General features: G+C 36.6%; 1 protein-coding gene across 7 annotated transcripts in view; it reads right to left on the bottom strand.

Moving 5' to 3' along the window:
• Window positions 1–16,022, bottom strand: part of LOC135206154 (uncharacterized) — a 235,153-nt gene that overhangs the window by 35,769 nt on the left and 183,362 nt on the right. For 6 of the 7 annotated variants that reach the window (XM_064237422.1, XM_064237426.1, XM_064237427.1 and 3 more), the window contains exons 4-5: window positions 12,956–13,024; window positions 12,675–12,752 (exon numbers count right to left, since the gene is read on the bottom strand). In XM_064237422.1, the coding sequence (XP_064093492.1) occupies window positions 12,675–12,752; window positions 12,956–13,024 (147 nt within the window). Of the gene's footprint in view, window positions 1–10,321; window positions 11,033–12,674; window positions 12,753–12,955; window positions 13,025–16,022 lie in introns of those variants that run through there. The other variant, XM_064237428.1, reaches the window with a different exon arrangement.

The raw sequence follows: 16,022 nt of genomic DNA, 5'->3' as shown, positions 1-16,022 counted from the left end.
AGCCCTTCCAGCAAAAGCTAAATATCCTTTAGGCACAGGGACTTCAGCAAGGGCGTGGTCATAAACATCATAAAAACGATTCCAGTAAAAGCCTACTGTTCAATAAACAAAAGGAATAAAATGAGATATCCGAATTCACTGCCTAAAAGGACGAAAAAGGATAAAATAAGTCTTTTCGTGTAGACCCCAATAAAATGAAAATTACCACTGGCGTGAAGCAGGTTAAGGTTAGAAGGACGTGAAAGGGCGAAGTTCCCGAATGATGACACCTAGAGTGAGACTTATCGTCGCTAACAAAAGAAAGTATCAATTGAATATTTAGACTACGGCAATGACAACAACGGGAGAAAGGGAGGAATTTCTCAAGGGCAGTATTCTGAAGGCAGGGAGTTCCCTAAACGCTGGGGAAAGGATATTCGAAGAAGGAGGGTGTGGAGGGAGAGAGAGAGAACCTTCACTCACTTTCTTCTTCAGTCAATCACGTAAAAATCTTTTAATTTATAAGGCAATCTCAGATCCAAAACGTAAGACTGATTTCATCACTTTAAGTGGCTCGCACGCAATGACTATCTCAGACGACCTTCGATGGGGACTATTGGAAGCTGACGGCCTCGCTAAGCTTCGCCAGTCAATATAACAATTATACAACAATATCCTTAATGGAACGAGGGACTGGAAAGATTGGCAAAGACTTCGCATTCAAAAAGAGAACGAGACAAAACAAAAGCACTGTGACACGGCACAAAGAAACCATTTCCATACGAAACTTTTATAAAGGGTGGAAGTGAGACATAAGAGAGCAATGTCTACAAAATGGAAAACTTGCAAATACCATCCACAACATCTTATACTATGGACAGAGCAATATCACATTAAAGACTTCCTGCGAACAAACTGATCACGCATATGCTTTCTCATCTGTGGAATATACGTATAGTATACTCATACGTTGTTCAAAGAGACTCGTACAAGACCACAACACGATGATAAAAAAAACTTAGCCGGCACGGGAAACGGAAATGCTGTAAAGTTTTTTTTTTTTTTTCGGCAGTGGACGTTGGCGGACCAATATTGCAAAATGCCAAGAGTTTCCCTTCTATGACAAGGGCAAGGTTAACGATATTGCAAAGCGGGTTCAAATGTCAGTAACTTTTACTTGCTTTGATTCTCGGTCGGAGTAACGTAACTAAAGACGTAGTTAAATACACCGCTTTATAATAAAAAAGTCTTTCGAAGATCCCTAGGGTAGGAAGTACTACTAGGCAAGCAACCCCATCTATGGTAGGAAGTACCACTAGGCAAGCAACCCCATCTATGGTAGGAAGTACCACTAGGCAAGCAACCCCATCTATGGTAGGATGTACCACTAGGCAGCAACCCTCTATGTAGGAAGTACCACTAGGCAAGCAACCCCATCTATAGTAGGAAGTACCACTAGGCAAGCAACCTCATCTCAAAATGCTAGCAAAGAAAGGAAATGGTACAACTTGAGTCACTCAATCTCGCTGCAAAAGAAACATTGAGAAATATATATACACACACAAACATTTTGCAATATCGCCCCAATTGTCGAACAACTGTTAAGTACTAGACAATTCTGATCTCTTCTTACAACGTTAATAAACAACTGGATATTCTATCACTCTCTCTCTCTCTCTCTCTCTCTCTCCTCTCTCTCTCTCTCTCTCTCTCTCTCCTCCAGCATTTGCGAAACATGACACTGCTTTCTTTTGGCAAATTTACTTAGCATTGCCTTTACATGTTCTTGCTTTTACGTTGCATTAAAAAAAAAACATGACAATACCATATATACTTAATATTCTTTCAGTATATGACAATTATGGGACACAAAATAACCTTCAATGACTGACAGACAGACAGCAACAAAATCTCAAAGAAAACATGCTACGCTAAGACTGACCCGAGCTCTACAACAGCCCTCCTGCCCTACGACGCATAATTCATCACAGCAACTGTCGATCAAACAGTCTGAATGAAGGAGGAACTGAATCCTACACAGCTTGCATCCGAGTGTCGCCAACGAGCGCATGCGCTTGGAGAACGAAGTGGCTGGTAGGCAGGCAAGGTCGAGGACGACCTCGAATAATGCTCGAAGAGACATGAAGTGGTTGTCAGAGGAGGACATTCGGTTTGTAACAGAATCAACGGGATCCTCTGTCAGTTAATCTAGGTCAATCAGAAGGCCCAGGATATTAGTCAATTGAAGGTGATTTAGTCCAGTTTCCATCTGCAAATACTTAGCTTTGGCCCTTTCGCTTTGTTTATTCATTGGCCTTCTCTCTCTCTCTCTCTCTCTCTCTCTCTCTCTCTCTCTCTCTCTGCACCCCGAGTAAAAGTGCTTACATACGCCTTACTAGCTACAGAACCCACGTTCGAATCCCCTACAATTTGGGCCGTCTCAATGAAACCCATTGTGTGCTTGTTCAGCTAAGCAGTGACTTAAGTACATGGTAGTCAGTCGATTACACTGGGTTGCTGTCACGAAGATAAAGAGAAAAAAATAACAGACGTTGGTGAAAATTTACAACCCCAAAACACAATTAATTAATAATGGAAGAGCCTCGACGAGGTAACTGCTCCGCTCCCTCCATCCCTATCACTGCCGTGGAACCTTTCAGCTCTCTCTCCCTTTCTCTCTCTCTACCACACACACACACACACACACACACGCTGAAAACCTAGGCGATCAGAAGAAAGGTATTTCCTCTCACAATTTTGGATATCCGTATGGTCGGTGCTGAAGATCCTGCCCGCACCCATCCATCCGTCTATCATGATGGACGAAAAATTAACGTTTTGGAAAAATAAACTGCATGGAACATCATTCTCTGAAACGACACACAGCATACTACCAACCTATCAATAATTTTCATAATCGTGTATGCTCTCTCTCTCTCTCTCTCTCTCTCTCTCTCTCTCTCTTACATACATACATACACAAAACAAATACATTCATACAGTGACAATTAAACTTGGCCCTTCGTTCCATGAACACCACATCGATTGAAGACGATTGAAGCCTCATATACAAACAATCTCTTCTCATAACAAAATACGTCAGTATCATAAATCAGCCCTGGTTGTTAGCCTGTTTAATGAAGAATACTAATGAAAACGTTTTCTAATGGGGTCAGCGTTTCTGGTGACGTACAATTGACAGTGAAAATGTACTCAAATCAAAATCATTTCAACTATATTCAACCATTCGGAAATGCCATGCGCCTAACTGGAACACCATCTATATTTTAAAAATGATAGTGACAATTCTAATGGGATGGTCTCTTCCGCGGGGTAGAAGACCATCTATTGGGGGAGGGGAGGGGGGTTAGATTGGCCATGGTTAGATGGTCCTGCTGGGGACAAACAAGATTCCTCCAACAGGAAGTAACGGCATAAAACGCCGACCTTGCGGTGAAACTCAGGGGATAGCTGATTTACTTTCTCTCTCTCTCTCTCTCTCTCTCTCTCTCTCTCTCTCTCTCTCTCTCTGTCAAGAATTACGCTAGAGAAATACCCTTGCAATTGCTGTATCCCCTTTACATAAAGGTAAATTTGAAATTAATGACACAAAGGACTGAACTGAAATAATCCACACGCATGCAAGCAATTCTGATACAACCCCCATTTTAATTTATATCGAAGATAAGCATAATTCACATATTAAATTCTTTTCTCTCTGACCCTACTTTTTATCTAAAAATAAGGGCGCGGCGTTCTTTAAAGACGGTACAAATCAACATCAAATAAGAATAATTTAAATGTGAGCATTGTAGATATCACATCTCAAGATCGGGGGCGGAAGGATCTCGCAGGCTTCAAAATGTCAGGGAAAATCGAACAAACTATTTCCGCCGTCATCATAAAAATGATAATGACAACATTACTCACATTTACTATCTTCATGATGATAATGAGCGCTTCTACTCGGAACAGGGAGGGAAAATGGCAGAAGAAGCATTAGCCACTCTGGTCTGACCTTTGCCTCTTTATGCAAAAAGTGTCCGTGGCAAATATAAGGAAGACGATTTTGAAACTTAGGTAAAGGTTAAGAGTTTAACTGAGAATAATCTATCACCCATATATGTTATATATATATATATATATATATATATATTATATATATATATATATTATATCTATATGTATATATATAGATATATATCATATAATATATATACATCTATCTTCTATATATATTCTATATATACATATAATATATATCTCTAGCTATATATATAATATAATATATATGTGTGTGTGTGTGTACACATATATGTCAATATAGTCCACAAGAGAAAAGAGAGAATAAAAGACTCTAGTAGCTCGATAATTTCGCCTTCCACCAGGCCTCTTCATGAGCTTTATTTTAACTTTTTGTTAAAATAAAGCTCTAGAAGAGGCTTGGTGGAAGGCGAAATTATCAAGCTACTAGAGTCTTTTATTCTCTCTTTTCTCTTGTGGACTATATTGACATATCTCATCTTCGTGTTATGAAGATTATATATATAAATATATATATATATATATATATATATATATATATATATATATATATATATAAACATACATATATATAATATATACATATACATATCATATATATATATACATACTACATATACATATATATAATATATCTACATCTATATATATAAATACATATATATATATACATGAATATATATATATATATATATATATATATATATATATCTACACACACATACATACATACATATAATAGCGACAATGATCTTTAAACTTCTCGACTTCTTTCACACTTTATGGATCCTTGTGTCACCGCAAAGCACTGAATCCGAAATGGAGAAATCTTATAACTTCCAACAGGAAGTAGGGGTTTCTTTATTTGTTCTTCATTTCGGATTCAAGGCTGTGCAGTGGAAGCGACAGACGTATCCAAAAAAAGTATGAAGAAATCCGAAGCGTTAAAGAGGTCGTTGCGGGTATAGCAGATACGTATCTGGTCAAGTAATCAGTAGATTGTAATGTACATACATAAATACACACAAACACATTATATATATATATATATATATATATATATATATATATATATATATATAGTATATATATATATATATATATATAGTATATATATATATATATATATATATATATATATATATATATATATACAAACACACAAATCATTAGTGTGCACCATACAAGTCCGTATATTTTGTGAACACGACAACACCAAATAAATGCAAATGAGCACTCTAATTAAAGACCGACTTGTCAACAAACTTGTTTTGAAAACAACTGTGGGCTCAGTGTGACTGGATCTTGCAAACATCTCGAGACATAAAAAAAAAAAAACTTCGTTAGCTAGCTAGAATAAAAATATATTATTGATAAAAAAAAACGAGACATAAATCCTAATGTCATTTTAAACAACGATTTTTCTAAAAGACCAGTTGAAAGCCATGGAATGTGACTTAGTGATCGGGTCAAAAGTACGACAACCTCACTAAATCTGACTCAAATATATATATATATATATATATATATATATATATATATATATATATATATATATATATATATATATATATACACGCACAATTCGCCTTAAGATGCAAATGAAACGGAGAATCCCTACGTGCAACAATTGATTGTATCTCGTAGGTCAACGTTTTCCAAACAGCCCGTCCTTGACAATTTCCGCCCGAGACAACCCATACGAGAGCCAATTTATACAAACCTTGGGCCAGTAACAATACCTTATCTATACCTATACATGGACAGGGTGCGTCGCAAAAACTTATTCGGAACCAGAAAGTTTCAAAGTACTTACACGAAATCTAAAATGGAATAACTAAACCCATCGCAATTTTCCCTGTCACTTGACTCTCAAATGTTGAAAATTCATGGCAACTGAAGTTTCAGTCTTCGATAGTTTGTTTTAACAATTTCAGAAAGCGCGTGTACACATCTTAATATGCATTTACTATACATGCAGTCTTGAGGACTGAATGTTTTAGTAAATTTATTTAATCACTCTGTATACGTACAATATATATTTGTATACGTATATATATTTATGTGTGTATATGTGTTTGTGTGTACACACATATACATAGATGTGCGTGTGCGTGTGTCAGCTCGACACTCACACATACACTTCTGGTTGTGCCGAGTGCTTTCAACTCACTCCTCTTCAAGGCGGTTATCTGGTCTTTAATCTCTTAACCTTAAATTCTTCCTGGGAACTTAATGTCATTCACCAAAGTAAGTATCCCAGACAGGGCTTTTGGGCAGGAGTTAATCAGCAAAGTGAAATGGCACATCCATATATATCGTGCGCAGGTGAAAATCGTACTTAGATAGTTATATAGCCGTGATTGAGTTTCATGTCATTAGAAATAACACTTTCGAGGAGATGTAAATGACTGATCATTTGTTCCGGTATTTCGTAATAAATATGATAAAGGCCAACATCAGTCATTTCTTTTCGAGACAAGGATTCATGGTCCTGTACAAAATAAAACAATTATTATTATACTGAATCCCAGCCACGGACAAACAATGTTAAATAAAGCAAACACCACAGCAATCATTAATAAATAAATACCGGCGAATCCTCTGAATCACCATAAAGTTCATTTAAAAGTTACACGAAGTCAAGGACTTAATAGAAGACTTTTGCTCTATTAAGTTTTTTCTTGGAACAAGCACTGTGCGAAGCAGTTTACGGGACAGAAAAGCAACGCCCTCCTCTCTCTCTCTCTCTCTCTCTCTCTCTCTCTCTCTCTGTAACACGCTACCACGCGCGCACACGGGAACACACATACGCACACAAGACATGTGCTAATCCCACGGAGGTAAATTATTAAGTTCAAAGTGTTCCCTCCCATAGCCACTTCCTCTACCGACAGTCTCCTAAAAGTCGCCTCACTGCTCCGTTTCCTCACTTTTACTCGAGCTTACCTTCCTTCCTTTCCTTCCTCCTAAATGCTTCAGCGTAGCTAAAATTCAACAATGTTATTGCATTTATCTCAGTTACTTTTCATTATCACTATCATTATTTCAAGCGTCCTCGGTAAGTCAACTTACAAGTGTTAATTTTCGTTACTACCGATCTCAGTTCAATCTACAGACACCATCAACGACATTGTCATGACAATACTATCACCATCCACATCCACACACACACACACACACACACACACACACACAGTTGCAAAGTTCCTTTTTAAAAGCGTTCGTTCGTGTTCCGGAGGGTTCGTTCACCCTCGCCGTGGGCCATTTAGAAGCCTTTGCCCAGTGTGCTGCAGGTAGCGAAAAAAAAAAAATCAGAAGGAAATGCCAATGTGGAGGGGAAAATCCAAGCACTTGTTCGCACGGGGATATGCAATTACTACCATTAAGACAAACTGCATAAGAAAACAATAAGATATGGAATGCCTAACGGTCCGAATAAAGCGTCAGCTACGAACAAAGACAACACGAAGAATATCAGAATGAGATCATTAACTGGAATAGCAACGTTAATACATCCAAGAATGATTTCGTTCATCTACAACATTAAGTGATCTCATTCCTACAGCAGAATACGTTAAATTAACGCTTCACTAAATACCTGTTCAGGATTTTGGAGATAACCAGCAAAAAGTTCTGGAAGAAGTTCGAACATGACCGAAAGAAACGTGAGACAGAATTCATCCGAATTCAAGACACAGGTTCTTGAAATGAGAGAAAAACATGCAATTTTAATATATTTTAGAAAGGAAATGCAATGTCGTCTATTGAAACTTACTGTATAATGAGATCGTTCAACTAGTATTCGGTATTCCAAGGAATACCTGACGACATCGCGTAACAGTAAATGAGATATTCCCAATTGTTAACTTTGATGGAAGTGCTCTCATGGGGTTGCTCTCCAGATAGAATACGATTGGTATTTTAATAAGTGTTTAAGGCACATAACTTGTTCCGAGTCCCTGTTTCACTTACCTTTCCACCGGGGATTTAAGGATATATATATAATATATATATATATATATATATATATATATATATATATATATATATAGGTTTTTTGCCACGAAGGAAAAAAATGAAAAAACGAGATAGCCGAATAGGACCGAAAGTACTCGGCTATCTCGTTTTTTTCATTTTTTTCCTTCGTGGCAAAAAAAACCTTTATTTATACATAGCATCACGTTTTATATACTTCGTGATCAAGTTATTACATATATATATATATATATATATATATATATATATATATATATATATATATATATGTGTGTGTGTGTGTGTGTGTGTGTGTGTGTGTGTGTGTGTGTGTGTGTGTGTGTCGGAATATCAAATTAAAACAAAGTCTGATAGAAAGCGAACAAAACAGAGCACGGTGAGAACTCATTTCCAGCAGTCAGTCTAACCCGTCAAGTAATGGAACACATATTTGCGTGTGGGCAATACACCCAAGAAGAAGACGTCCTTAAACATGACATTGGCGGGTAGATCTTACAAAAAGTGATTGTTCCAAGACGCCACAATGCAAAACACCGACACAAGAAGACAATGTCTGTTCCATATCCTGTCCTGGCCGATAAGAAAGGAAACAATACGAAGAGGAACGCTAAGGATGGGTACTGCAGTTAGAACATTCTTATCTATCGTTTCTTGATGAGAAAAACTAAGAAGTCTTTCTTCCCTACAATTAGGGATAAATCATATAAAATTTTCTTGACTGGCAAATAAACTAACAAGACATTTTTTATATAAAATTTTCTTGACTCAGATAACTCGCAAGACATTTTTTTACATATAAAATTTTCTTGACTGCCAGATAATTCGCAAAATATTTCTTTTTTCATATAAAATTTTCCTGACTGTCAGATAACTTGCAAGACTTTTTTGTATAAAATTTTCTTGGCTGGCAGATAACTCGCAACATTTTTTTTATATAAACATTTTCTTGACTGTCAGATAACTCGCAAGCTATTTTTTTTCCATATAAAATTCTCTTGACTGTCAGATAACTAACAAGACATTTTTTTCCATATGAAATTTTCTTGACTGAGCTAACTATCAAGATTTTTTCATATGATATTTTCTTAACTGTCAGATAACTCGCGAGACAGTTTTTTTCCATATAAAATTTTCTTGACTGCCAAATAAATCGCAAGGTACTTTTTTTCTGATAGAAATCCCAAGAGTATTTTCCACCTGGATATATAAACATTTTCTCCCTGGTTTATTTGTATTAAAATATTTCCATTCGACTAAAATGTCCCAGGGTAATTTCTTAGCGTTGCATAGCTGATTAACACTTAAAATTTCTCACCTCAAAAATAAGGTAACAGCCATTTTGCCTTTTGTTTCAGACGTCGTGAACTCAATGCAACAAAGGCAAATCCTTCCATAAAATGTCAAGATATATTCATATACCAACTTATAATTAATGAGCAGCAGAAGACTACTTTGTTTCTTTTCTAAATGCCCTTCAAGAATCATTTATTTTGCTTAGGCTTTAATATTATAATGATTTCTCTTGTCTGTCAACGAATGATAGGACTAGACTGGACAATAAAAGAATGATAATCTCCTTGAAAGCAATTACAATTACTTATGGAATTATGACACACTCCACAATTAACCGTCCCGCAAATGTATGACATCAAAATTGATTTGAAATAATAATAATAATAATAATAATAATAATAATAATAATAATAATAATAATATCTCTTGAATGAACTTTTTTGCTTACACAGTCTCAATCTGTGACTGCTTGGAAAAATCCTGAGAAGGGACAAGTAGATTTTGGATGAAATTTAGTGGAAGTATTCCATGAGTATAATAATAATAATATTTTTGTTGGATACCCTCCAGAAGTTTAGCATCTGGGGAGACTACCTACTGACCGTCTGCACAAGTTTGTTCGATATTCTTTCGGGCACAAAGACGGAACAGAAAAACGACCTCTTTTGCGAAGGTGAGATCGTGCAGAACATCTCTAATAACAACAACGTTGCTTAAAAGAACAATAATATTGACGGGTCAAATGATAAACGACCTCTGGATTATTTTCTTAATGACAATTATGAATGATCTTCACAAACACTGTAACTCATCTAATAGACACAAGTAGTTTTCAATATATGATTATTATTCACAAGCAAAAGGTAACTGAAGTAACTCTAATAATCCTGCATGCACAAAAGGTCACAGAGTAACCCAAAACTGGTGTCAATAATGCCAGGTCGGATTCAAACAGCACAGAAAAAAAACCATGCAGTAGAAATAAAAATATGAGCCTGATATTTACTTTGTAATTAACACCTTGATGCGTCATCATATCTGGCGATGCGGTCAACGCGAACTCCTTTCTCCTAATACTTAGGGGCACCGTATGCCAGCAGCTGGCAGAACAGGTTTGGTACCAAAAATGCCCAGAAACCTGGCGGAGAGGTCACCGTGTCCAACCACGTGTTGGTTTCTTCCTCTTCTTCTTCTTCTTCTTGGTCTTCTGCGACTCACACGCAAAAACATCTTACGCTTCCAGGTTCTCCCTTTCTCTCGTTCTCTTTCACTCGATCATCATCGACGGCAACAAATACCGTCGAACCTGTTCCTTTTTCTGGGAAGCGCGCGAAAATTCATCGTAAGCTTGGCGGTCCTTTCAATTTATTTCCCTTTATCTCTTTCTCTCGAGTGACAACGCTTTCTAGAAAAGCAGCAATGAATATCACCAATGTCAGACTCTGTTCCTTTTCCTTGGCCGCTTGTGTAAAATAAGTTTTTTTTATCTCTCTCTTTTTCCCTTTACAAAATCAACGTAAACTTTGAGAGTCCTTTCAATTTCTCTCCCTCTCTCTCTGAGGTGACAACATGCACTGAAAAACATGCAGCGTCAGACGCAACTCGACGACAACAAATATCGTCCAATCAGCAGCGTCACGTAAGACGAACTCCCTCCCCTTGCGCCAGAGTCGCAGTCGCTCCTCCCGGCCAGTCTAGAGTCAGTCACTTGCACAGTTGCACTGCAGCGTCTCAGAACCGATACTAAAGAGCAAGTGATACTTTGACCCTTTTTTTTTCTCCTCGCGAGGTCTCCTCCCTCCCCATCCCCCCAACCCCCTCATGGGCGCCAAGCGGCCGGTGACAATGACGACACCATTCGGGCAAGGTCATTCCAACGATGCACGAACGCAGGAACGAACTAACCAAGCACTATTGAGTTCAAAGTGAATTGGATTGTTTTTTCTAATTGTTCTTGTTGATTATACACACACACACACACACACACACATACACAAACACGCATTCACACATATATGTAAACATATATTAGATTAAATTGCTGTAACCCTAATAAAGAAAAGATACAAAAGTTATATCTGAAGAGTTATTTTGCTCCTTTCTAAAAACATGTCGTAAAACGCTGATTTTATTCTTGTTGTTTCTGAACTTTTCAAGATATGTATTCCGTTTTAAATTTTGCTAATTTTGTTTACAGTCCTTTGGACTATCTTTACACCAATAAACCAGCATTAATTACTGATGCACTTAAAAGTCAATTCACCTAAATCAATGCCAACACTAAAATTCAACCGCAGTATTTTTTTTTTTTTATTCGGGAAGACGCCGTCAATAAGTTTATGGTCGTGTTTTCTTCTACAAAATAACAAACCCACGTTCACTGTACCGTAAAAAAAAAAAAAAAAAAAAGTGGGGTTATGTATCCTACGTGATCTGCCTTTTATCGCCGTTGATCAACATTTAGTAAATATCCTTAGGAAGCCCGGCTGGGATCAGACAACACAAAACGAAGACTCATTAATACTCTTTTGTTGTAATTTGGAGACATTCTCCGAGAATAGGAAACAATTCTCCTCTATGTCAAGTATATGTTAAATTCTCACATAACTTAAGTTTATTCTCTATCTTGCGTAGACGTCAAAATTGTCTCAACTTAAGGTAATTTTTCATTGTGCTATCTAGATCATTAAATTCTCTCGAGACTTGAGACTGTTCTCCTTTACCGTATGAGGATGTTGATACTGTACTATATATATATATATATATATATATATATATATATATATATATATATATGTGTGTGTATGTGTGTGTGTGTATGTATATATATATATATATATATATATATATATATATATATATATATATATATATATTCTCCTTTCTACGATACAGTTGAAACTCCAACATTATATATCTATCATCTATCTATCTATCTATCTATCTATCTATATATATATATATATATATATATATATTATATATATATATATATATATATATTCTCCTTTCTACGATACAGTTGAAGCTCCAACATTTATATATATCTATCTATCTATCTATCTATCTATCTTATCTATCTATCTATCTATATATATATATATTATATATATAGTATTTTATATATTATATATATATATATATTGTATGTATAATATATATGTATATATATTCTCCTTCCTACGATAAAGTTGAAATTGCAATAACAGTTAAGACAACTGTTTTCCACAATACGGAGCGCTGAAATCCTTACAGAATGGACTTAAGACATCACCCTCGTCCATCCCAACGGAAATGTTGAAATGATCGCAAAAATATTAAGGCGGACTAATAAAATTCGAACTCGAAATTACACCTACCGACTCGTCGACCTTCTTGACGATGAACTTTCTAATGCATCCGTTGTCAAGATTCGCTAGCGTGAAGATTTCCTCCTCCTGAAAAGACGAGACATTTCAGTCAAATTCCTGGGCCACAAAATAATGTATTTGATATAATATGATCACCGACCGTTTATCATCTGTGTTGCGAGGATATATTTTTCCCGTATTTGAATTATTTAATGATTTCGTTGTCTGGAATAACGTCCTGATTAACGGAACAAGTCAGCCGTAACAAAAAAAAAAAAAAGCCAATTTACCTTTTCGTTTTCTTTGGTGACTCGAAACTTTTTCAGTAACCCTTCCAAGTTCGCTCGAAGCTCGTAGCCCTGGAGAAGAAATGAAGAGGGATTAGCTTATCAACATCTAACAGCTTCATAATAATAATAATAATAATAATAATAATAATAATAATAATAATAATAATAATAATAATAATAATAATAATAATAATGGCAGGAATTTTTCATGTTGATATATAATATATATATATGTATATATATATATATATATATATATATATATATATATATATATATATCTATATATATATATATATAGATAATATAATATATATAGAGATGAAAAACATTAATAACAAAAAAGTCCACATTTCCATGTCTAACCAACACAGGAAATCAATAAACAAATAAGAGCTATAACAGAGACAAAGTTACGGATCCACAAACAAAGACTCTCTGACCCTGATACTTTCCTCGGAATCTTTCAAAAGTCTTGCCAAGTTCAAGTTACAACGAGCACTCGTCATCCTATGCTGACTTGAACAAGTGCCAAATAGAATCAACCTACTTTCAATAATCGTCATGATAGATTAAGGACAATGCCCTCCTGTGAAAATCATTTAGTACATATTGAGAAGTATTTCTAACACCCACCCCCTCATATTTTGGGGCTGTGGAGGCCGGAGGGGGAACAGCTTCAAACACTTATATCCTAAGTTCAATGACATTCGGGGCTTATTGTGACCCATCACCACCCTTCGGACCAGGACCCTTTAGCCGCACCTTTTCACGCTATAGATTATTTCTCTTCTTCCTTGGCAAAGGCATCGCTCTAATTCTAATTCAGTTCTTCCTTATATAGATTCTGTTTCTTTTTCACGGATGGGATAGCACAAAGCCAGTTGCAGGGCCGAGTGACGAAGAGACTCTAGCTTTAAAAAACGCCACTGAGAGAAAATGAAGTTCTGTAGTAGCAATGGCTGCCAATTTGCTCCTGTTACTCAAGCAAGAGTTCCTTTTTGGCTTACCGTTAAACGCATTTGCACGAGAAATGAAAAGTTCTTTTTCCCATAATGAAAATGCAAATCCTTCTAGCTTGTTCATTTGCTGAGAAGAAGTAAAATTTCCCCAATTAGTACTTTCCTTCTACGGCTGTAAGTCCCTTCTACATAACTCCTGGATGACTGCATGAGCTGGAACGGTGGAACACTTACGCAAGCTCAAAAAACTTCACTTAATATCATCGTAACAATCGAGATATATAGCCTAGATTAATCTTGGTCATTACCCAAATCCCCAAAAACAAGAGCAGCGAACGTTGTTTAAATTCTCTGCTGGAAAACGTCCATCGTTTTCCTTCTAGGCTGGCTGGGAACATCCGACAACTCTCCTCCGCTGGCTGGTTGCATTCCACTGTATATGAGGTAAGAAAACGACGCCCACCTCCCTCCGGCCAAGTTTCTTGGTCGACCTTTGATGGCGGATTCTACCTCGCGTAGTACAGTTATTTGAGTCTGATAAAGATTGTATTTCTGGATCTTGCAACATCCTGTTACTTTGAAAATCTTGCGGGAGATATTAGGAAAAAGTACAACAGGGAACATTAATCTCGTATTACTTTGAAAGGCGTTCGAAACGCCTTTCGAGTTAACAGTTTAAAACTTCAAAAACAGCCTCGGGCTGTGATTTCCGAGAAGGGCTCGCCGGAATATTAACGTCACTTTGTTTATCCTTCGCCACCTCACCCGACGAGATATTTTGCAATCTGTTTGGGAGTGATCCTTTTCCTATAGTCGAAGTTTCCAAGAAACGTGTGAAATTGTGTACAAAAAAAAAAAAAAAAAAAAAGCTGGCTGCTATCTAAAACTAGAAATGTCTATAAATGACATTCTACTTTATGAACACTAACAGAAATGAGCAATTCCTGTCATCAAAGTCACCCCATAAAAGTATAAAATCGATTAAAATGCGAGCTAACTTTTGGAAAACACTGGACATAAGTATTAATGTAATGTCACTCTATTATAAAAAAAAAAAGAAAAAAAAGGAGACCAAAAAAAAAAAAAAAAAAAAAAGTCTCGTAAGGAAGCCAAACAGCTCATTTTAATCTCTCTTACAGAGCCATTAACAGAAAGTTAAAGAACTCTTGTAACAAGCTACCTGAATATCAACGCAAACCACCTTCGCCTCGCAAGCAAACGCTCCCAGTGAAAGGTGTCAGGGGATATCACTTAAACTGACCAAGGACGTTTGCCAGATTCCTGCAGTGCCATAGTGGAGCACTATGCCAGTACCCCCCCCCCCTCACTTCCCACGTCCCCACCGCCCTGTTGCGTCACTCCTCCACTAAACTGATTCCAGTATGACAAAGCGAACAGATCTGACAATACTATTCGGTTGCCGGAAAGACTGCTAATTATTATCATCTCTCTTCAACCTTGTCATAGATGAGATAAAAGGTTTCCTGTAGTTGAAAAGAAAATAGGACAGGTATCCAGCCTTTCCCACTCTCCGTCCCCCCCCCCCCCCCCCTTTCTATGCAATATATAGTTTGCTACACGAAAAGTAAAAGTTCGATCATTAAAAAGTAAAAGGATTTTCACTTGAGACGAATTATACTTCGCTGACCTTGAAAACAATGTATCATGAATGTGAAAATTCCAAAATCAACCCTTTCTGTATCAGTCCTAGTTCATTAAAAGTATTTTCTCAGTTGACGTCAGAAAAACTACTGATCACTCAAAAATTATAATAGCGTCTATTCCTCCAAGCGGAGAACTGAAGAAGAGAAGAGAGAAGACTTCCTTGATCATTAGCACAACCACTAAAAACATAATATCCGTCCGTGGACACAAAGTCCTTTCAGTCTATTACCTCGGCCGCTTGGTAGATGCTCCCTTCCAGCCTTCGGCGTTCTCAGTGAAAATTGGCAAGTAAAAATGTTAACTCTTCAACGTCTAACTTTTGTCTCTTCTCGAATAATGCTTCGCTGCATATAAAGTAGAGAAAAGGAGCGGGAAATGACTCAGAATATTTCTGAAAGTAATTCAAGAAGTGGAACAAATTCAAATTACCAAGGAATCTT

Source organism: Macrobrachium nipponense, chromosome 29 (assembly GCF_015104395.2).
Source record: "Macrobrachium nipponense isolate FS-2020 chromosome 29, ASM1510439v2, whole genome shotgun sequence".
Classification (NCBI taxonomy): Eukaryota; Metazoa; Arthropoda; class Malacostraca; order Decapoda; family Palaemonidae; genus Macrobrachium; species Macrobrachium nipponense.
Note: the sequence above shows the minus strand (reverse complement) of the source record. Positions and strands in the feature narration are given on the sequence as shown.